The sequence below is a fragment of the Phacochoerus africanus genome, chromosome 11, assembly GCF_016906955.1.
Source record: "Phacochoerus africanus isolate WHEZ1 chromosome 11, ROS_Pafr_v1, whole genome shotgun sequence".
Lineage (NCBI taxonomy): Eukaryota > Metazoa > Chordata > Mammalia > Artiodactyla > Suidae > Phacochoerus > Phacochoerus africanus.
In genome coordinates this window covers 102,774,948-102,798,362 of record NC_062554.1, presented here as the reverse complement: position 1 = coordinate 102,798,362, position 23,415 = coordinate 102,774,948, and the positions used below count along the sequence as shown (strand labels likewise).

At 40.3% G+C, this 23,415-nt stretch overlaps 1 protein-coding gene across 3 annotated transcripts in view; it reads left to right on the top strand.

Moving 5' to 3' along the window:
* Positions 1-22,728, top strand: part of RELN (reelin) — a 500,685-nt gene extending 477,957 nt beyond the window's left edge. For 2 of the 3 annotated variants that reach the window (XM_047752963.1, XM_047752962.1), the window contains exons 58-64: positions 3,258-3,331; positions 4,130-4,291; positions 5,042-5,199; positions 7,751-7,970; positions 10,254-10,451; positions 11,117-11,215; positions 21,599-22,728. In XM_047752963.1, coding sequence (XP_047608919.1) covers positions 3,258-3,331; positions 4,130-4,291; positions 5,042-5,199; positions 7,751-7,970; positions 10,254-10,451; positions 11,117-11,215; positions 21,599-21,695 — 1,008 coding nt within the window. In that variant the 3' untranslated portion in view covers positions 21,696-22,728. The other variant, XM_047752964.1, reaches the window with a different exon arrangement.
* The last annotated feature ends 687 nt before the right edge of the window (positions 22,729-23,415 follow it).

Here is a 23,415-nt window from a genome sequence, read left to right as displayed (position 1 = left end):
CTTTAATCAAACTCACATTCTCACAGAAACAAGTTGGGCTCTTAATTCGCACTTTGCTCCTTTATCTATTCTTTCTCATTATGTCTTTCCACTTTTCTTTTGTCTCTGACTTTTAAAAACAAACCTATGCATTAACCTAACCAGAACTTCCCAAATCCCCAAAGATTCAAAAAGGACTCTCACCTCTTATAAATGCATGTTTTATTTATGTAGAAAAATGGGAGGTCATAGGAGATAGTTACTAGATAATCAGAGAAAAAGATAAAGCAGTATCAATTAATGTCTTTTTCACTACAGAACACAATAAAAAGGGACATTGCAGAAATGCAGTTTATTACTAGATCATTTTAAAGAGAGAGATTAGTTGTTCTGATGCCCCCATTTAAAAAGACATGCTTAAAGTTCCTATTGTGGCTCAGCAGGTTAAGGACCCTGATGTTGTCTCTGAGAAGATGTGGATTGGATCCCTGGCTTCACTCAGTGGGTTAAGGATCCAGCATTGCCATAAGACCAGGTGTAGGTTGAAGATGTGGCTTGGATATGGCATTGCTGTGGTTGTGGCATAGGCCTGCAACTGAAGCTCCAGTTCCACCCCTAGCCTGGGAACTTCCATATGCTGCAGGGGTGCCTGTAAAAAAAATTTTTTTTAAGTGCTAGGACTTCACTATTGGAAAAAGAAAGAGAAAACGATGGGCCACAATGACAGTTCATAGTAAGAATCCTTATTAGCAGAAATAAAAAAATGTATTCACAACTGGGAGGAGGGGGGAATGGGGAGTTGTTTGATACGTATAGGGTTTTAGTTTTGCAAGATAAAAACTCCCTGGAGATGGGCTACAAAATAAATAAATAAATAAATAAAATAAAATCTTTTCCTCGGCTCTGTATTAAATGCTCCTTCAGAGACTGGACAGTGTCTCATTTTCCAACACTGACGATCCGAGCCATTTCCCCAACATAGTGAAATTCTCTTTCCCTGTGGCTTCTAGATTCTCTACTGCTTCTCCGCTTAGTAGTAGTTAGTAGATGTTACTACTTCCATCTCCTTTTTGACCCCTCTTCTTCCCTCAACCCTCTAAATAGAGCATTTCTTAATACTTCTCCTTGGCTTTCCTCTCCTTTCAAAGACATTCTCACCATTATGAATTTCGTTCCTATTCTGGCTTCAAGTGTCCTAGCTTTAAAAGCAACTCCCAGATCTGTGTATCCAAACTTGACTGGCTCACCAACAGTTAACTCAGTACTTTTAATAGCCTGTTACATGTCTACACCTTTGTCTCACTGGCCCCTCACTCAGCATGCTAACAGGGAACTTCATATCTTCATGCCCCATACCGACTCCTTTTCTGACTTTCCTGTTTCTCTCAGTGGCACTGCCTGTCACCTGTTCACTGGCTTTACTGTTTAAAGTAGTCTTTGATTTTTCACTTCTCAGATCTAACCAGTTACGGCATCCTTTTAATTCTAATTCCCAGTGTTCCTGGCACCCATCCCATCTGCTCTGCACAGTTACCACCTCCATTCTGGCCCTTAATTAAATCTAAAGTCCATTGAATAAGCTTTTCACTTCTAATCTCCCCCTCCCACTCCCACCTGTCTTCAACAGCGCAGTCCACACCTCCAGGCACATCATTCCACGCTCTTAAACCCTTAATGACTCCCCATTGCCTACTGCATTAAGATCAAACACTCTTGACTACAACTCATGGTCTGTCAAAGTCAACCAGTCTTCCCAACCCTCGCCACCAATATTTCACATGCTCTATGCTGAAACCAAAACAAACCAGACGCTATGCTCTAGACATGCCACAGTGCTTTCCCACCTGGGTGTCTGTCTGCTCTGCTCACGGTCCTTCCATATAAATGTCTTTCTCCTATCTCTGCCTCTCAGGTTTTTCCCATTCCTTAGGGACAGCTCTCATGCACTGTACTTGATGAATTATTTTCTTTTTTAAATTGAAGTGTTTTTGACATAGAGCATTCTGTAAATTTAAGGTGTGCAACATGTTGATTCTATGCATTTATGTGTTAAAATATGATGCTATGCATTTATATGTTATAATGTGATTGCCACAATAGTGATCGTTAGCATCTCTATCATGTCATGTAATTATCATTTCTTCTTGTAGTTGGAATAATTAAGACCTCCCACTTCCGAATTGTTTTCTAACCCAAGTAATCAAATTCAATCTCTCCTTCCTATGAAGCACCACAGCATTTTATTTGTTTCCTTTCTAGTTTTCATTTCCGCTATTGGAATACACTTCTTATTCTATCTCTCTGAAACCAGGGTTATTTTATTCATAAAAAGATAACCTGAAATTTTTAGCATTAACTTTCCCTAGTATCAGCACTGAAAGAGGACTTGTTTAGTAGATGATTAGAACTTAAATTTGAAATACCAAATTTTTATAGATTTTATCCATTATTGATGATTCGAACATTGAATTGCACATAATATGGAATGTTTTTATTCACATGGAGACAGAAAAAACTAATAATAAATATTAAGTAATTAAAAATTGCTATTTTCAATTACAAATACCGCAGGAAGGTGGGGCATCAATGGAAAATGTTTTGAACCAATGATACTTTGTTTCTTTTCCTTAATTCTCCAAATGTTACTTTCCTTTTGACCAATTTATCTTCACCAATTTTATAATTAATATGTTATACTAATTAAGTAAATAGAAATGACTTTTTTTAGGGCCAAACCTGCAGCATAGGGATGTTCCCAGGCTAGGGGTCCAATCAGAGCTACAGCTGCCAGTCTACACCACAGGCCAGCAACACCAGATGTGAGCCACATCTATGACCTACACCACAGCTCACAGCAACGCCGGATCCTCAACCCACTGAGCAAGGTCAGGGATCTAACCCAAGACCTCATGTATACTGGTTGGGTTCGTTACTGCTGAGCCATATGGCATATGGAAGTTCCCTGGCCGGGGGTCGAATCCGAGCTGCAGCTGCTGGCCTACACTATAGCCACAGCAACTCGGGGTCAAGCCACATCTGCAACCTATGCTGCAGCTGCAGCAACACTGGATCCTTAGCCCACTAAGCAAGGCCAGGGATCAAACCCACATCCTCATGGACAATATGTTCAGTTCTTAACCCACTGAGCCACATGGAAACTCCTCTAAAATATTCCTTGATTACTTATCGGGTTCATAATGAAGAGAGATGGGATTTTTAATTAATGATAGGTACTATTTAATCTTGCCTGACACATATCAATTCTTTGCTGGTTTTAGATTGTGGTGGGTTGTGAAGCCACTTCTTGCGGTGACCTTCATTCCGTAATGCTGGAGTACACTAAGGATGCAAGGTTTGTGAAATAATTTTTTTACATTTTCTTAAAACCTGAATATACAATTCAAATGGTTGTCTGTTTCTAAGGCAACTTCTTACAGGGGAGCATTCATATGTATTAAATGTGGCAGTTCATGTCTATACATGTAAAATTTTCATTTGTGTAAATTTATTTTAAAATGTTTCCTTCAATAAAAATCAATCTTATACTACACTGCAGCCAGCAGACTTTATATTTTAAAATAAGGTGCCACATTTGTCCTCAAAATAGAACTCTCTTTTATTCACATTGCTCATTTTCAACTAGCCCTAATAAAACTATAAAATCAGTGAACGATCTGAATATGCTTTAGATCAAGTCATGTCTCCCAAAGCATAGAAGCAGCATTGAATAACAGTTGGAAACAGTGCAGCTACCTTATTGGAGTGTTCATAGGCCTGCCACCCATCACCACTTTTAAAAATAAACTGTAGTGGGTTAAGGTTAGGTAGACAGAGGATTTTGCCGTTTGACTCCAGGTATATTTCTTGAAGCAATGTCAGTGGGAGGAAGCCACGAGAAGGCAGCTCTCTGCCACTCTTATTTTATTCTGTTATCTGTGACTATATTAAAGTGATTGTAAAGAATTGGGATATAACTTGTATGAAATGATTTGCATTTTTTTAATTATCCACAATTAAAATATGTATAGGAAATCTGAAATTTACATTTAATTGTCTTAATTTAACCGAATCCTAAAGCATTACCTTGACATTAGATAGGTCATGTGTTTCTCCGAAGAGTTGTCTAATGCAGTCTCCTTGGTGTCTTCAGGTCTGATTCCTGGCAGCTCGTTCAGACCCAGTGCCTTCCTTCCTCTTCAAACAGCATCGGCTGCTCCCCCTTCCAGTTCCATGAAGCCACCATCTACAATGCTGTCAACAGCTCCAGCTGGAAGAGAGTCACCATCCAGCTGCCTGACCATGTCTCCTCCAGGTCGGTTGCATACTAAAGTACACTTTGTGGGACCCTCTGCCATTCTCCAGAGCTCATGCAGTGAGCTGAGAGCAAGTGAGAAAGTGAGGCTAGACTTCATTGCACCCCGGAACCCTCTCCTCTTGTGTCCCCTTCCTCTTACCAGCCCATGACCTAAGTGGCAACTGCACATCCCAAGAAGAAATAGGGTCTTGTTCATAAATGATTCATAGACCTCAAATTTTCTTTTGATTAAATTTCATGGCACAGACCAAACTCAATCAAGGTCCCTGAATCACAAATGCCGAAGCAAAGACCTGCAGTTGGCACCATATCTGCCCCAGTGTTCTATGCTCCCAAAGGGTGTTCTGCTCATCTTGGAATCCAGTGCCCTCTGGGGTATGCCTGGCTGGTCAGGGTATGCAAAGCCACAAGATAACCATAGTGAAGTGCAGTCATCCTAGAGAAGCATCCATTTTACTCAAAGATTTGAAAATGGTACCTCACTATAAGAAAAATGGATGCAGATTTTTTATGGAATAGAATAGGAAATTCACCTAAAATTTTCAGGGGTTTTGGAGGTATGCTTCTAGAGTTTGAGGGGTGCACACGTTCACCTCTATCCATCAGATGCTTCAGGGAAATGTTTGGGAAGCCCTTTTCTTCTTTAGAAATAGCTCCCCTTCCCAAGCCTGGAGGCTGGAGGCTGGATACAGCCATGGGAAATAACAGAACCTTCTGCATCCCTTTTGCTCTCTGTGGAACTTTCAGTGCGACACAGTTCCGCTGGATCCAGAAGGGCGAAGAAACGGAGAAGCAGAGTTGGGCGATCGACCACGTGTACATCGGCGAGGCTTGCCCCAAGCTGTGCAGTGGGCACGGATACTGCACCACCGGCGCTGTTTGCATCTGTGATGAAAGTTTCCAAGGTCTGAATCCCAGACCCTCCCTGACACAGGAGACCATGGGGGTCGCCTTCCTCTCAACATGGGTGCAAAGGCCACTAGGAAATGGGTGGGAACTCCAGCTGAGGGATTTGAGATGGACGATACTGCAGAGATATTTGGAATGAATCAAGAGTAATTTTATGCTATGGTCCTTGAATTCTGAGAAATGCAGGCTTTATCTCCTCAGGATATTCTCTAGCACCTCACATTCCTCCACTTCCATGTAACTCCCTGCCCCAACCCCTACCTTCATACTTGGTTTCCAATCTGGGGCTCTCTCATTCCTGGCCTGGCCGCACATCGCCAGAAAGTGGGCCAGCATTCCTTCTCCCTGGGCCTCTCCCAGCAGCAGTGGCCACTGCCCTCCCAAGATAAAACTGACAATTCAAGATGTTCCGTTTCCCAGGTCACAATGTCTCACACACACACACACACACACACACACACACGCAACCTCCATGATTCAAAAAATACATTTTTACTACTTGAATTTTTGGAGGCTGAGTGTGTATTTGGAACAGAGGGTCTACTCAGCTCCTGCTACTCAACCAGCAGGTTGCTCTGTCAGCCTCTTGGAAGACCTGCAGCCGTGCTTGCCCTCGATGCAGTGTTTCTCACAGGTTTCAGTCTCTATGTTACAAAGTTCACTTTATCTAATTCCCATTATATCCTCAGAGCCTAAGTCTTGACATACAGCAATGCACAATAAAACTTTTTTCTAATGGCCACACCTACAGCACATGAAAGTTCCCAGGTCAAGGGACTGGATCTGAGCCACAGCTACAACCTATGCTGCAGCTACAGCAATGCCGGATCCTTAAACCCATTGCACTGGGCCAGGAATCAAACCTGTGCTTCTGCAGCAACCCCAGCCACTGTAGTCAGATTCCTAATGCACGTGGCCACAGCAGAAACTCTACAGTCAATCTTTTTTGAGTGAATCCTTACACTGCCTTGTGCTTTGCTGTATACACAGTATCCACCAACTCATTCAACAGAATTCACTCATTCATTTAGTCCTTATGATGTTCCCCAACTCATTCAACAGAATTCACTCATTCATTTAGTCCTTATGATGTTCCCCATACATTAGCCGTGGTTAATATCTCATCATTCCCACTTCACAGGCAAAGAAACTGAAACTCAGGGAGGTTAAGTGACTTGCCTAAGGTCACACAGCTAGTACCTGTCAGAAAGAAGACCTGAACTCAGGCTGTTCTTTCCAGTCAGCCTTGCTGTCTCTTGAAGCTGAGAGATTGATCCTAAGAGGACCAGAGTTAGACAGCTTCTCTAAGTATACAATGCAAGAACCCATAGATTTGCATTCTGGAGGAGAATCCATTTAGATTTCTTGGAGGAGGCTATTGCCTCGCCTCCAGATGAAATGAGTATGATAAATGCAGACCACTGCACATCTCTGATGTGAGAAATTACTCAGTGGCTGTCTTTTTCCCCTGGTCTCATTACAACTGCGACCAGCTGGGTCTGTCCATGTATTAGCTGGAGAATTTGAACTTTAGGTAAATGAACAAATCAGATGTCTCACAGGAGTCCTAGGTGTCTGGAATTTGCCCTCTTCCTTGATCCAACAGAACTGTGACCTTTCCTTTTTTTTTTTTTTTTTTCCGGTTTTAAACCACTGTAGACATTGAGAAAAGTGTGGTATTCCAGTCAAGGAGAAGTACAAAGACATACACATTTGCTAAAGAAGTGCCTTCCTTAAATGCCAGTATTTCAGCCCTGTGGTCTCTGAGAGACATGTCCAGTTTATTCATTTATTTATCCCAGCTTCATTATCCAGTATCTTGTATGTGTGCAGGATTGTGCTTGGTGCTAGAATCCAGCAATGAATAAAATACAGGCATTGCTCTCAAGAATCATGAAACAGGAGTTCCTGCTGTGGGGCGCTTGGGGTTGGTGGCGTCTCTGTGCTGGGACACAGACTCGATCCCGAGCCTGGTACAGTGGGTTAAAGATCTGGCATGGCCACAGCTGTGGTGTAGGTGTCACAAGCATGACTCGAATCTGATCCCTAGCCCAGGAGCTCCATATATTGCGGGGTGGCCACAAAAAAAAAAAAAAAAAGAATCATCAAATATAAGAGCTAGAAAGAGAACAAGAACACAACTTATTTTCTGCTGCAAAATCAGGCACGGAGAAAAGAAAGCAGGTTGCTTCTCAGGCTGGAGTGAGAGCTCCCTCCTGAGACCCATCACTGGTAAACACGCAGGCCCAGGCAGATGCTGTGGTTTTTTTAACAGTGGGCTTATACAAGCAATAAGTACTTTAGCACCTCCAGGTTTTAGTAAATATTTACTCAAAGATAATGGAAGTTTTTCAACAACACCAGCCAATAACTGCTAAAATAAAAGAGAAATATTTATTTCTGGGTGTCTGTATCTGCTTGTCATTTTGTCATTCTTATAGTAAATCTGAACTTGATTGGATTAAATCTGAAATTGAATGTTTGTCCTTAATTTCTGCTGATTCCGCTTGTTCCAGCTAACTTTTGCCACTGTTCCTTTCCCTCTAGGCGACGACTGCTCTGTTTTCAGTCATGACCTTCCCAGTTATATTAAAGATAATTTTGAGTCTGCAAGAGTCACTGAGGCAAACTGGGAGACTATTCAAGGGGGAGTGATAGGAAGCGGCTGTGGGCAGCTGGCACCCTATGCCCACGGAGACTCACTCTATTTTAATGGCTGTCAGATCAGACAAGCTGCCACCAAACCTCTGGATCTCACTCGAGCAAGGTAACAAAATCTGTGTTGTAGTTCTGACACAGAATCCGTCACAAGCGCGTCACTGTCTTTGGTCTGTTAGACATGATCGTGAACTTCATGGCCCAGGTGTTACTAGGCACTAGAAGCCTAACTAACATCTGAATTTGGCATGCAAAAGCATTATGTTTGCACAACTCAGAATTATGCTTTGGTTGAGTTTATTGTAGAATTACCTTGTATCTCTTCACAAATACTGGCTGAGTGGTGGTGACATAGGCATAAGCTTAGAGAAATGGCCAAATATTTTAAAAAAGAAAAAAAAAAAGGATAGGAGTTCCTGTTGTGGCTCAGACGGTCAGGAACCCAACATGGTATCCTTGAGGATGTGGGTTTGATCCCTGGCCTCACTCAGTGGGTTAAGGATCCAGAATTGCCATTGGCTGCAGTGTAGACTGCAGATGCAGCATGAATCTGGCATGGCTGTGACTGTGGCTGTGGTGTAGGCTGGCAGCTGCAGCTCCAGTTCAAACCCAAGCCCAGGTACTTCCATGTGCCTCAGGTGTAGCCCTAAAAAAAGAAAAAAGAAAAGAAAAAAAAAGGGTAAGTGTATCACATTAACACGCTGTATAACTTGAGCTTTTATAATGTTATATGTCAACTTCATCTCCATAAAGTTGAAAAAAAAAATAATTGGTTATAGAAAAATCTATATGGATACTTTAATGTTGACCACATGCAAGCATATAACTATAAGTGTGCATGTGAAGTAAATGAGTAGCAATGCAAACATATACCTATACCTGGCGTATGTCGTTATAAATTGAAATGAAGACTCGATGGCCAGCGGGATGGGATCTTTAAAAATTCCCATGCTCTAGCAGCTGCTTGCTAGTGCAAAAAAGAGAGGACAGAGAAAAAGAGACCCGGGAGGGTTGGACTTCCTTTCCCACCTGCCCTTCCAGCTCTGCCACCTCAGACAGAGAAAACATGGCCTTTTGCCTATAACTCAGAAAAAGGTTCCAGGGCTTTTTGAAGGTTGCAGAGTAGTAGGCTACTCACTGAATGCTGAAAAGTGTATGAATATATTTTAGAGGTAAATGTTTGGTTCACAGGAAAGTAGTTGTTTCCCTGAAGCTTAATTGAGTAATGTATTTTCAGAGGCAGAAAGGCAGGTGGTGGTGGGGGAACCCTTCAATAGGATAAACAATAAAAATATAATAAAACTAATTCCTATATAGTAACCACAGTAACCCCATAGCTAGCCATAGATTTGTTGTGTCTACCCATTCCCCAACTTCTTTTCCTATCAAAAAGTTATACTTAATCTAGAGACAACCCGATGTTTTCCCTGACCCCATAGAAAGCTACAACTTAGCTGCTTGGTTAACAGTTGCACGCCACGTCACCCAAGTAACTTTGCTTTAAATTAATTAACACATTTACAGGGTTTAAGTCTGGCTCTTTTTCTGACCACCTTTTAATCATTCTATTAATCACTAGGAATCTTTCAAAGATAGAGTTTCTGTTTTTAAAAACTGCATCTTCTCAGGGAAAGGATGCATGTGAAAGGCAGAAGGACACTCCAACACAAGAGCAGACATGGTCCAGAGCCTGCATGTCTAATTCAGTTTTCCCTCTGCTCTGATCTCCAGACATCCTTTCCTAAAATAGAAGTGATGATTTTATCTTTGTCCAGACTCTGTTCAGCTTGAAGCTATTTGTAAAAAAAGTGTGCCACATAAATATCCTGGCTTTATTCCTCATGCTCTCCATGCCCTCAGCTGCCTGTTCGGCCCCCAACACCTTGCAAAGAACAGAAGGTGTTTCAGGCAAAATGCTCTAACAAGGTTTCTAACATCAGAGGAAGAAGAAAGTTCTTTGAAAGTCAAAATTGTCTTCTCTGTGTAGAATACCAGCCTTCTGAGCTTACTTTTCATATGTGTGATGTAAAAGATAAATAAGATAAATGTTGTGATTACTGTGACTTAGTTGTAAGACTGACTGGATGCTTCTGTTTTTACTGCATTATGAACTTGAAAATTATGGAGTTTAGGGACAAGAAAGATTTTTTAAAATAGAGGGAGTTCTCTGGTGGCCCAGCAGGTTAAGGCTCCTGTGTTTTCACTGCTGTGGCGCAGGTTCGGTCCCTGGCTCAGGAACTTCCACATACTGCAGGTGTGCAAAAAAGAGAGAGAAAACCTGAAATAAACGTCGCAACTCTCATTAAAAAAAAAGAGAGAGAGAGAGAGAGTGTGTTAACTCCTTGAACACCTCTGGCTTCTGTGTCAAGGTGATTTCCCCTGTGTTTTGCAGCAAAATCATGTTTGTTTTGCAAATCGGAAGCACAGCGCAGACAGACAGCTGCAACAGTGACCTGAGCGGCCCCCACGCGGTGGACAAGGCCGTGCTGCTGCAATACAGCGTCAACAATGGCATCACCTGGCATGTCATCGCGCAGCACCAGCCCAAGGACTTCACACAGGCTCAGAGGGTGTCCTACAACGTTCCCCTGTAAGTGGCCTGGGAGGGAAGGCGTGGTGTCACCGATGATCCTAAAGAAATCACCGTTTGGTGAAGCTACTGACCCAGTAGCACAGAACTAGGTGGTGGCAGAACCAAGGCCAACCCAGATCCCCAGCGTGGTGTTACCATTCTCTGTTAGGACAACAGGCAAAACTTGAAACTGGAATAGGGATAAGAGGGAAGAGAGAACAACAACTAAATGCAAAAGTGCTTTGGGCATATTGCCCTCCAAGGAGCCCATATATCTAGTCCTTTAGAAAACAGCATTTTTAATCTTCGGCTGGGCATGCTGGTTGGAGAATTCGCTTAGGATAGGCAGCTGTGTCAGTTTTCCCTGGTGCGGCACCCCAGTGTCCAGCACGGTCCCCGGTACCCATCACGTTTGTCAAGTTTGTTGACTGAAGATGTGACTCTTCCGGGTATTAGGGGAGCAAGGGGAAGAGGGGAGGGAGCTGTAAAAGGATTGCAAATCCTTGAGTAGCCCCCCTCAAATGTGATGCTGCTTAGAATGCTGTGACCTCTGCAAATCTGAATCCCATACCCAAAGTTTTTAAACTTTAAATCAACCTATTATCATTGAAGTCTGGAAGTCATATACCAGAAAGTGCTGTTTTCCAGTGCTGAACCTCTCTGTCTTTCTCTCTGTGACCCAGGGAGGCACGGATGAAAGGAGTTTTGTTGCGCTGGTGGCAGCCACGCCACAATGGAACAGGTCATGATCAATGGGCTTTGGACCATGTGGAAGTCGTCCTGTGAGTATCTGATACGTAGCATCTCATGTCCATTTCAGAAAGGTTTGCAGTTCCTTTGATATGGCATGCTCCTTTATTCAGTAAGAATGGTTCCTGATGAGAAACCCCCACAGGGCCGCTTTGGTTTACACCCTTCTGCAACTGCAAACTGTAGTAGCACTCGTCAACAGTGAAATCACAGAGCCCCAAATATAATTTAATGTACCTGAGAAAACTTCAGTAAGCAAAGATTTAGTTAAGGATTTGACACTAGTAATTAAATTGGACCAAATGGAAGTCTCCAGGTAAATGAGAAACAATGCCTTGATCAAGTCTGGGGTGTCATGTAAAATAGAATGACATCCTTGAAAAGAGAAGGGATCTGTACTGGTTGATCTACAGGGTATCACTAGCTCGTGTGCCCGATTACAAACACATGTCCTAGCCACAGATACCCGGGGTGTTCTTCCAATTTAATGACCTGGTTGAAACAAGAATAAAGAGTTTGTGGTTTCAGGTTCCTCGTGACCAATCCCAACATCTAATGCGTCAAGGGTGTTCCCCTATGCTTTCTCCCATAGAATAAGGTCATCAAGCACTCTCACCTAGCTGGGTTTGACTGTTCCACAGAGAGATGACTTGCTTTTTCTCTAACAATCTAGTTCCTGTAGAACTGGAATGCTTATGTCTCGACGGGTTCGGACTGATGGCTCCAAGTGGTTGGCAAGGAGAAGCGAATCTTCTCGGTAGATAGGTTCAAATGTTCATTCTGTTTACCCAGTCAAAAATGATATCAGTCCTTTGGCTGATTTCAGTCATTTTGAAAGCAAATTTAAATGATTCATTGGTGGGAAACCTACCAGATTTGTTTTCTTTCAATCATAGCCATGAGCTGAATTTTTCAGTCTTGAGTTAGCCCTCGTCTTAGTTTTCACCGAGGCACCTGCTTGCATGGCATCCATATCAACTCCCAAATCCAAGAGCAACCCAGTCCCTACACAAGCTCCCACTGTGCGCTCTGCTGCTTTGGACAACTTGCTGGGCTCTGCCTCCATAAGACAAAGTTGAAGTTTAAAGTAACCGTCCAGACTCACTGGAATCTGTATTATGAGGCTGATGATTTACTTCGATATTGGCTTCCTCAGACTGCATTATTCCAGGAGGATAACCTGGGCTCTAAAATGATTTGCTGTATGGTCAGGTCAGGGAGAGAGAGATCCAGATGGATGAAAGACCAACCTCAGAGCCATTCTTCCCTGGCTACTTTCCCTTCAGAGCAGCGCTTCTCCATCTGACTGAACTCCTCATCACTTAGGCGTTTCGTCCCAATGACCGTGCCTGTCCCTGTGAATCATTTGATTTACGCTGACCCACAGTGAGACCCGAGTGTCCGTCTTCTTAAAAAGCACCTAGGTTCATTCTAATAAACTGGTTGAAAATCAAATTTAGAGTCACAAACCACTTTTTATCTTTGAAATCTCTTGCCAAGACAGTCTTCATTAACGGGGCTTCCTATGCCTGACAAAGCATTTACCAACTTTTCTGGAAACTTCAAAACTTGACAGTCCTCAATAGAAGGCAGGATGCTAATATTGACCTGAAGTAGATACAATGATTCTTAACATGTCATATGTTTGAATAGGTATTTCTTCTCCCTGCCACCCAGTCAAGCAACTGCAGTTATCTGTTTCGGCTTTGAGGCATATCATTGCCGCAGTTCCCTCCCATGCGCTAAAATTAAAGAGTAGGTGGGGTCAGAAGTGCAAATATCCTCCCTGGTATAAAATAACCCCTTCACAACCTGCTGCCTCATAGGCTTTCACCACACGGCTCCCAAGGGAACCTTCTGGCATACCTGGTGTTGATATTAATTTTTATAAGCAGTTACCAGCATCGTGATATTATTATAAGAATCAAGGTCAGATTATACAAAATATCAGAAACCTGTCATTTATGGTATTTTTCTGGAGCAATAATCTGTATTTGTAAAGACTTCGTTTTTAGTCTATCTCCAGAATTTTAATACTTTGAAGAATTTATCACTTACCAGGCACCTGTCTGCTCTTAGCCTGCTTTATTCTCTCAAAGTCTTAGGCACTACAGCATTTCAAACAAGAAAAAGAGCACTGCCACATATGCAGAGTATTGCATGATTTGAGTTTTATTCAGTCTTCTTTCAGTGAATAATTTTAAATTATAACTTTATACATATAACCATAAAATTATATATATATATATGTAATAGATATATAATATGTTAAATTTTTTAAAACTAAAGGAGTCACTTTGTTTTCATTCTTTTTTGGAAAGAATACTTCATGCAGCTGAGTTTAATCAATGAGTTGTTTTTAAAATACCATACAAAGAAATTTTATTTTCAGAACTATGTTTCGGATGTTTTGCTCTTGTCTTAAGATTTAACATTTCTATGCCACTGTATCCTTTCAAACTACTTATTTTCAGAAGAGTCACAAAAAGTTTTCTGCTAGTTAATATGCCTACAAAACAATTACTTTAATTCATTCATGTGATGAGCTTAAAAATAAAGTTCCAAAAAAAATTCAGAAAAATGAAATATAATAATTTTTCAGTGTGTTTCAACAAAATAAAGCATAAGGAAACCTGCCAAGGGGTCATGTCACAATTCACAAATATTACCAAGTATGACTTCACTGTAGTAGCTCTATATTTAGAAATAGAGAGGTGGGGAGTTCCCTGGTGGCTCAGTAGATTAAGGATCCTGCATTATCACTGCTGTGGCTCTGGGTACTGCCATGGCACAGGTTTGATCCCTGGTCTAGGAACTTCCGCATGCTGTGCACATGGCCAAAAAAAAAGAAATAGAGAGGTGGAATACTCCCACTAAACTCTGTTAAATTCAGAATATCCTCCTAATTAACTATACTTTTGTGTAATAACATTTAATCTTATAAACTAACAATGTTAACTCCTTAAGAATGGAGGCAACAGGAGGCTGAGATGTGCGTTTACGAGATAGGAGTCCTAACCTAGTTGAACGCTACAAATAGGACAGCTAATATGTTTTTTGCAACCAATGCTTGGGGGTATATGTTTTTAGGATGGATTTCTTTTCTGAGTGAAGATTGGCCCTAATCTAGCTTTATCACCATAGTTTAGCTTTTGTGCATGTGCACCAAGGACACATGCCAAAAACTCCTAGAAAGAAAAACCGTGGTCACGCATGGCATCTTGAGTTTAACCCCAGTACTGCCCGTGTTAACCTAGAAGATGCATGAGTTTGATGAGAAAAAAAAAAAAAAAGTTGCACTTTTGACAATATTTCAGGATGTAGGAATGCGTCCTAAAGGAACAAGATACCTAATATATTTTTAATTTAACGGTTTAATTCTAAAATACTCCATCCAGAAGGATTTGCGTTTCATAAATATGGATATACACAGTAAGCCCCACACTGTAAAGATAAAAACCACCGTTTTAACATTTAACAAGCGAAGTCATTTAGGCCTTCTGCTTGTTTGCGAGTGTAATCTCCCCACTCTGATGATGTTTTTCAATAAAACCCTTCACGATGATTAGCTCTTTGCTAATCTGCCACAGCCGAGATGAACCGAATTGACAGATCGCTTTTCTCCAGCCTCACTAGCTGACAAAAAGTCCTCCTTCCATAAAGTCTGAGTGATGCAGCGGAACACAGTCATTGACAATCAAGTGTCAGAAACCTAATTTCTCCGAATTCATTTGCTAGTGTAGAATACTTGTTTTTCAGTAAATGTTTGTGAATACATTTGGGCAGATCCCTCACAAGATCCATGCTGGTGGGGTTCTTCTTAGGATAAAAGAGAATCCTTTGTCTTAACCTTTTGTGCTGGGCACTCACCCTTCTATCCTAAGAATCTCCCTCACCCAACTCTGCATTTCATTCACACATCACATTTCCTGTGTACGTGTCTAAATCACAACCTGTCATGTGTATAATGAAGTGGGCCAATTTTTGCATGTGTACCTTGAAAGCAAATGGCTCCGTAGAGTCAGCTCTGACGAATTGATTTACTAAAAAGTGAATTATTACCACATGTGCTGAGAACTGAAAACCAGTATGTTGCTAACTATGGTCTTAAAAGCCTATCTCAGATTTTAATAATATGAATTCCATCCTGACCATCCCCTCATGCTATTCATTATCAAGATATTGTCACATTTTTGGCACAAATGATTTATGGAGATGAGCATATTACATTTGTTGCAAAGCATATGTATCCTTTATTAAATTGGATTGTGTTATTTGATGTAGAGGACTTCTGTATTTTTTAAAGCCCATTCCTTAATATATTCAGGAATAAGTATTTTCTAAAATGCAAATAATTGCAAAATCAAATAATCAAATTAATGGTAGTTATTAAACTATTACTTTTGTATTTATACCTTATATGCAAATGCAACATTTATGCCAAATGTAGTACTGTAGCTACATGTACCTTGACATACGGTTATGAGCAAATACTGCATGTTGCATTACATAGAAATGTTCACTATATGTATATATTAGGTATAGAGAGATAAGAAATAACTTCTTTAATTTTTATTTTCAAAAGAGATGAAAAATCCTATATTGCGTCTAAACCTGGTCAGACTTTTATGACTAATCACAGTGCTGCATGTGTTGAAAGGCATGTTTTAACTTGTGTTATATTTCATTATTTGCTGTCATTGGTTTTCCACTAGAGTAAGGTAAGTCCTCTTACTAATTCTGGGGAACTGTTTATTAATAGTTTCATCAGTATTACCTAGGTTAACTGAGAAGTTTTGTAGAAGACCTTTGCAATTGAAGAAAAAAAAAACCCTATGAAAACAGTTATACGATACTGAGATATACTGGAACATTTGTCATCTATATCATGTAAACTCAGAATTCAGCCAAATTGCAATAATTCCCTAATTTTTAATATAGGGCACAGCAGCATAAACCAGAGTGCGAATCAGGATTCCTTCACTGGGTAACAAATTTTACTCTGTGCCTGGGACTTTATTAGGTGATCTTGAAATGGTCACAGTTTATAAGTGCGTGATGAGGGGAAAGTGAAAATAGAAATGTGTGTGAAAGAGCTAGGGGCTCTGATTAAATGTAGCGTCTCAAAATATCTATTGTGCTGGAGATGTGTGATGGTGCCTAGACTTCTCAGTTCTATTCTAAGTTGATAAATGAACCAGCAAAAGGGAGTGGATTTATTCATAATATTTGTGAGTTCTAGATCTTATCCTTAGGTAAGATTGGCCTTTTTAAGTATATGTCCTTTGTTCTCTAATGGAGATGCTTGAAAACTTAGGAAAGAAGGTAAAACGGTCAACACTTATTAGACATCTGCATATTCTGCTAGAAATCTTCATTTAATTTCCCGAGGTACACATGATCAGATATTGTTCTCATCCCCGTTCAACAGGGAAAAGAAATATAAAATTTTCTACATTTGTGAGATGTATAAGCCCACATGTATTTATATGAAGCCCTCCTGAAAATGTGTGTGGTCTTGAAAGTAAAATGTACAGCCTCTTCTATGTAGAGCAGTTTCATTGATTCATTTCAATGGCACTTTCCCATCCTACACTCACCAATATTTCTTTGAAAGATAAGAGCAGTCTCTGCATTCTTATTTTTGCATTGCCACAGAGCGTTATTTTTTATGTTTTGATGAAAAATAAATGAACTACTGAACAGTAAAAATGCCTAAATTTCTCTGAGCTCAAATTACTTCTGCCAAGTCTCTATCTTGCCCATTTCCTTTAGAATTCATTAAAAATCAGTTGAATTTTTTCATAATGATAAATGATCCAAGACAGTGGCTCCAGTAAAGAACAACGCCTCGAGAGAACAGTCCCTAGTTCCTGAAAAAAAGTGCAATAGCCATATTTCCTGTGCAAAAACAGGGAAGCATTTTATTATTCTATATGCTGTCTAAAGTCCCTAAACTTCCTCAGTGATAATGGAATTTTAAGTTAGCATTTCTAAGAAGCCATTGATGTTTATTCCCCCTTCCTGCAATGACGACGTGTAATAGATTTTAAAATGGACCAAGTTCTGTTCACAACCAAAGCAAATTGTTAAGTGCCATAATTGATATAACTTGACATGGACATTGCCTGCTTTCATTGGAATTATAATAAAAAAATATGTTTCCCCTATAACAGCAGTGAAGAAAGTCTTAAAATTCCATCACACCTGTAATTATTTTGGTTATAAGTTTATAACTGCACATCTGCATGTATCAAAAACAAAAATAGGCTCACAGCTCTTCTCCACAAAATAAGATAATAAGCATGAGTTATTTAAACTTGTTTAAAATACCCCTTCTGCCCAGGCCTGTAAGTTAGGTGAGACATTTTAGAAGCTACAACAAGTATTTAATAACCATCTCAGTTTATTAAATGGTCCTGGAGGCAGGCAGCACTTTGGTATGACTTCCCATGGCACTTGATTTTCAAAACTTATGAGTGGAGTTCCCATCATGGCTCAGTGGTTAGTGAATCCGACTAGGAACCACGAGATTGTGGGTTCTATCCCTGGCCTCGCTCAGTGGGTTAAGGATCCGGCATTGCCATAAGCTGTGGTGTAGGTTGTAGACACAGCTCGGATCCCACATTGCAGCTACAGCTCTGATTAGACCCCTAGCCTGGGAACCTCCATATGCTGTGGGAGCAGCCCTAGAAAAGACAAAAACAAAAAGCAAAAACTTACGAAGTGGGAAAACCTGCTTCATTAGATTCCAACCTAACTGACTGCAGAGATATTTTGTTTTACATATAAAATTACTAGTTTCCAGAGGACTTTGAAGATGTGGCCATTTCTAATGTGATTACAAAACACCAGGCCTCTATAGCAAATGCTGAGCACATATCAACATTGACGGGGATCCAAAGATATACCACTGTACATAAATTTATTCAAAATTAAAGCGTATCCAGTGAATCAAAATGCCTTCTAAAGTAGATGTAAGCATCCAGGCTGGAGGAATTGTCAAGGCATTAAAGATCTACAGGAGTTCCCATCATGGCTCAGTGGAAACGAATCCAACTAGGAATCACGAGGTTGTGGGTTTAATCCCTGGCCTCACTCAGTGGATTAAGGATCTGGCATTGCCGTGAGCTGTGGTATAGGTCGCAGACACAGCTCAGATCCTGTATTGCTGTGGCTGTGGTGTAGACCGGCAGCTATAGCTCCAGTTGGACCCCTAGCCTGGGAACTTCCATATGCCACAGGTGCAGCCCTAAAAATAAAATAAAATATCTGCAAATTGTTAATATTTATTTTCTCACATGTAAAGATGAAGAATTTAAATCAGTCCATGATAAGTAAATAGTAATATGAAATAGTTGCTTTAACACCGTTAAACATGCACGTCAGGTTTTATTCAGATTAAATGTTCCTTTTTTCCCCATATGTTGAGGTCACTTTCAAGTCAATCTGGGTTGCATTGAGATAACTGAATATCTTGAGTGTTCTGAGTTTGTCTTTTCTTTGTGTAAAATATTTTAACTCTTAAATTCTGAATTCCTTATATCTTTAAATGTGTCTTCAACAGGATAATTTTCACTGCTTTAACTTTGCAATTATTCCTTATAGTCAAAGAGTAATGATTTACAGCAGGCATCCAATCAGTAAGTCGACAAAAGTTCAACAAACATGCCTTGACCGCCCAGGGGTCAGGCAGGAGGCTCAGTGCTCTGGTGTGGGGTTGGGGGGAGCTGGGGCACAGGAGCTGTACCCACGGAAGTTTAGTCACGGGGAGCCAAGACATGAACACAACTCATCTCCACGCAAAGCAGAAAATGGACACTCTGAGAGTTCAAAGTAGTGGGGGGAAATCCCTACTGGAGGGGATGAGCCCTAAAGAAAATATAATAGTTGAAATGTAAGTAGAATTGTAGGAAACCATGTTGGGGATGGTCCAGTCAGGCAGATGGAAGGGGCTCCAGGTGAGTTTGAATAGAGGCTCTGTGTACAGTGTAGTGGATGAAAAACAGAGTCAGGTTAAACGTGTGGAGAACTTGAAAGAGCCAGTGCTGTTGACGTGAACGAAAGGATTATGAACAGCTTTTTGACAAGGTGAAGCCAGTGTTTGAAGGAAAGTTTACTGAAACTGGTGTGCAAAATCCACCATATGTGTGTGTAAACACACACAATCAGGCTTCCAGTAACACCTTAGTATTTCCTAGTTTCTTTTCAATGGTGTTTCTTAAGGGGAGAGGATGAGGCAGCTGGTCTAGGAGGCACTGTCATAGGTCAGCAAAAGGGCCACAAAGTGACAGAGGGTGCTGGCGGGAAGGCTGCTAGTGCCAGTCCCAATCTTCTGTGACCAAAGAGGTGAGGGGATTTTTTCTCCTGACGCTTGATTAGTTCAATACGTTAGATCTTTGTCCTTTTTTTTTTTTTTGTAACTGGACTTTACATAAGCAGCAATCAGTACTTAGAGCAGCCAATAAATAATGAATACATTCATTTCCTTCTTCAACCATGACAGTGAAACTGATCAACTTAGTTGATGCTTGTGATATTGTCACATCAGAAGAGCACAGGGAGTTCCCCTTGTGCCTCAGCAGGTTAAGAACCTAACTAGTATCCATGAGGATGCAGGTTCGATCCCTGGCCTCGCTCAGTGTGTTAAGGATCTGGTGTTGCCGCAAGCTGAGACATAGGTTGCAGATGCAGCTAGTGTCTGGTGTTGCTGTGGCTGTGCTTGTGGCCGGCTGCTACAGCTCTGATTCAACCCCCAGCCTGGGAACTTCCTTGTGCCACAGGGGCGGCCCTAAAAAGGAAGGAAGGAAGGGAGGGAGGGAGGGAAGAAGAGGGAGGAGGAGTAAAGCTACCTGAAGACAAAACCTGATTTTTTTCCTTTATCTCTACAGTTTATTCAGAATATATTTTGGTTCTGTTCTATATAGCTTCTAGCTTTTTGGTAATATCAAAATCCAGAGTGAAAAGTTATTAGCACTTTATTTTCTCAAATGCATATCAATGTGATGTCTTCTTTTTATCAGGTTTTCAGCACAGATGCTCTTGATTTTTTATTACACATGCCTGATGCAATTTACTTTAGGTATTTTCTTTTGAGAGATTTTATTTCATGTTTTGTTTTCTAATGATCAAACATCTACAAAATCCTCATTTTAAAGATTTCTGTATGTTACAAGCCTTAGTATAATACCCTAGGTAAAACAGTATCATTTTACACCTTGCCTGGTCTACTGATCATTAATAAGCCAGAAGAATACACAGCTCAGTGCAAAATTACCCTTTCCCTCCTCTTTATCCAGCTCACGTTCCTGTCATATCGACCTTCATGGTAAAAATCACATCACATTACCTTACCCTGCTCCATATGCGTGTTATATTCCCATAAAGTTAAGGAGGAAAAGACTGTAGGACCAGACAGTATTCAAGAAGCTCAGTGAATCTGGAAAATACTAAGAGGTTCACACTTCAAAACCACACTTTGATGCTGCATTGTCTTCACTCGAGTCAGTGTGCGAAGGGAGTCTGATTCTTGTCAGTGATGTTATGGATAATGATCCCTTTTAAACTGTATTTTCCAGACCACGACTTTAACAACTGTCTCTACCAGTATCATGCATATTTCTACAGGCTCCTAAAATCCATTTTCAGTGTATTTTATCAGCTTAACATACAGCATGTATGTATGATATATGCATATTTGTATGCACACATGAGGAAAATTCATACACATCTATTTACATCTGTACATTCAATTAGGCTTTCTTAGTATTTTATTATCTTTTTTCCAGTGGAATGTCTCTTTCATAAGGCCATGTTCATAGTACATGACCCCAGCTGCTTATTGTTTGAGAAAGGCAGTGGAATCTAATATTCTGAGGTGGTTAAAAAAAATAAAAATAAAATAAAAATAAAATAAAACACCTTTCTTTTTCATTTTGCCCCTGAGACTGCATAAAATAAGAAGGTCAGGCTGACTCAGATAAGAAGTTTGTTTTTCCTTTGTTTGTTTTTGCTTTTTAAGCTTTAAGTGAAAATGTTTGTTGGAGGAATCAAGTAACGTTTCCTACTTGTTGAAGCTGTATTTAAACGAGGTGATGGGAGCAGCACAGTCTTGGTCTCAGAGGAGCTCCATTCAGTCCACTTTGTCTATGAATCAAGAGAATTTACCAATTTTTTCTGGTTTGGAGCTCACTCATGAAGGGGATTTTTTTTCAAGGCCCAAGGCAGTGACTGCAGGTGTCAACCTTTAGTTCTTCGGTCCTGGGGTGGTCAGGTCAGCCTGACCTGTTAATCCTGAAAATATTCAAGAACTATCCGGGGAAAGGAGGACCTAGACAAGATGACGCTTTCCGTGATGGGACTTACATGCTCTTTCTCCTTTCCCTCCCTGCCTCTGTCCTTTCTGATCTTAACAGCACTCGCAAACAAAATTACATGATGAATTTTTCACGGCAACATGGGCTCAGGCACTTCTACAACAGAAGACGGAGGTCACTTAGACGATACCCATGAAGAATCCAAAACTTTATTTTTTTTTTCTCCCAACCTGTGACGCGTCGTTTTCCATTCCTTTAAATCTCGCCCTGCATCTGATATCAGGAAATTCCTGCGAAGGACTTGGTGACTAACGGAAAGCCCTTCTCCAGACCGAGTGTCCACCACTTTCCCACACTGTGAACTAATGACAAGTGACTTATTTTCGCATAAGTAAATGTCTTCATGTTGATGTGTCTGTGCACATTGTGATCTGTTGTAATATCAGTTACAGTGGCAGTATTGAAAATAAGAAATAGTCTAACAGATTAAAAAAAAAATTAAGCACAAAAGTTTAAGAGACTTTATGTTTAAAAATGGCATTTAGTACAGTCTGTAATATTCTTGGTCACAAAGCTATTGAAGTGGACTGTATTTCAACTATGTATCCTGTTTTATACGATTAAATTATCATTGTTTTGTCCTTTCTGTACCCTCGCCTACAATATAACACATTGACACTGTACTTACTTGCTATGTTGCGATATTTTGCTGCTGAATTTCAGGCTACTTATATTCTGCAGAAAATTCATTGAGATACCTGCTGAAGAAGATAGTTGTAAAGATATTGTATCTCCTTTAATATATCCCTGAAAATGTTATGTGGGTTTAGCGTTGTTTTTGTGGATAAGGAAAAAAAAATGCTTGACCTTGAAATATTTTCTACTTAAAAATTGTGGATGAAAACCCTCTCTCCCACAAAGGACTTCCCATTTCCTTGTCTAAAGATTTTTTTAAAGTGTTCTGTGGCTGATTTACTAACAGTAACTGCCATTTTGTGTCTGTGGTAACAGAGTGAGTTGTAAAACAGTGGGTGTTTTCATTGTGTTCTCTTTGTGGATTGTCCTTCCTGCGGGTCACAGTCATACCTTCTGACGAAGCTGTGCCAACACCAGCAACATTGTAATGGCCCTGTAGCCCTCAACTCTCTATTAACATAACTAAAAGGTTGCACTCCAGGGTGAACCAAGCTAAAAGCCCATGCTTAAATAAAAATTTTGTCCAAAAGCCATTTGAGCTTCATTTGTCTTTATTCACTGTTTGTTGAAATTTGTACTGGATTTCTAAGTCACTGGTCAGGTTTGGAAAGGACAGCGTCAAATGTGTTTACTGGTTTGTATGTTTTTTTGGTTGTTTCGTTGTTGATAATAGCAATTATGAACCCACACTTTCAATTTAGCCATTTTTCTCTTATTCACTCTGTTTTCTATTAGTCACTCGGTAATTACACAAGGAAAAGTCAGTTGTGAATTCTGAAAATTGTTTGACGCTTGAGAATTTTGTTAGCGGCTGGCACAATGTCTAGATCATAATTAGTACTCATGCATTCATTCAGCAAATATTTATTGAGTACTTGCTATGTGACAGGCACTGTGCTAAGTGTTGAGGAGAAAAATCCTAATTGAGATGTTCTCCCCGCTTATTTTTAGCATCTACAAAATAAAAAATATGTTGATATTGTTGAATTTGTTGATTTTCCAGAGGACTGAAAAACATTTATCTAGAGCACTGAATGTCAGTAGTATTTCTCATTGAAGAGGGAAACAGTAAGGGATAATCTAGCTGACAAGTCTGGTTAAATTTTATTTTGAGCCTGGTATCAAATCCATTGTGAATCATTGCCTGGGAGATGAGATATAAGACCTTTTTCTTTTTTTAACCTAACGTGACATATTGTATAATTGGGTGGCCCATAAAT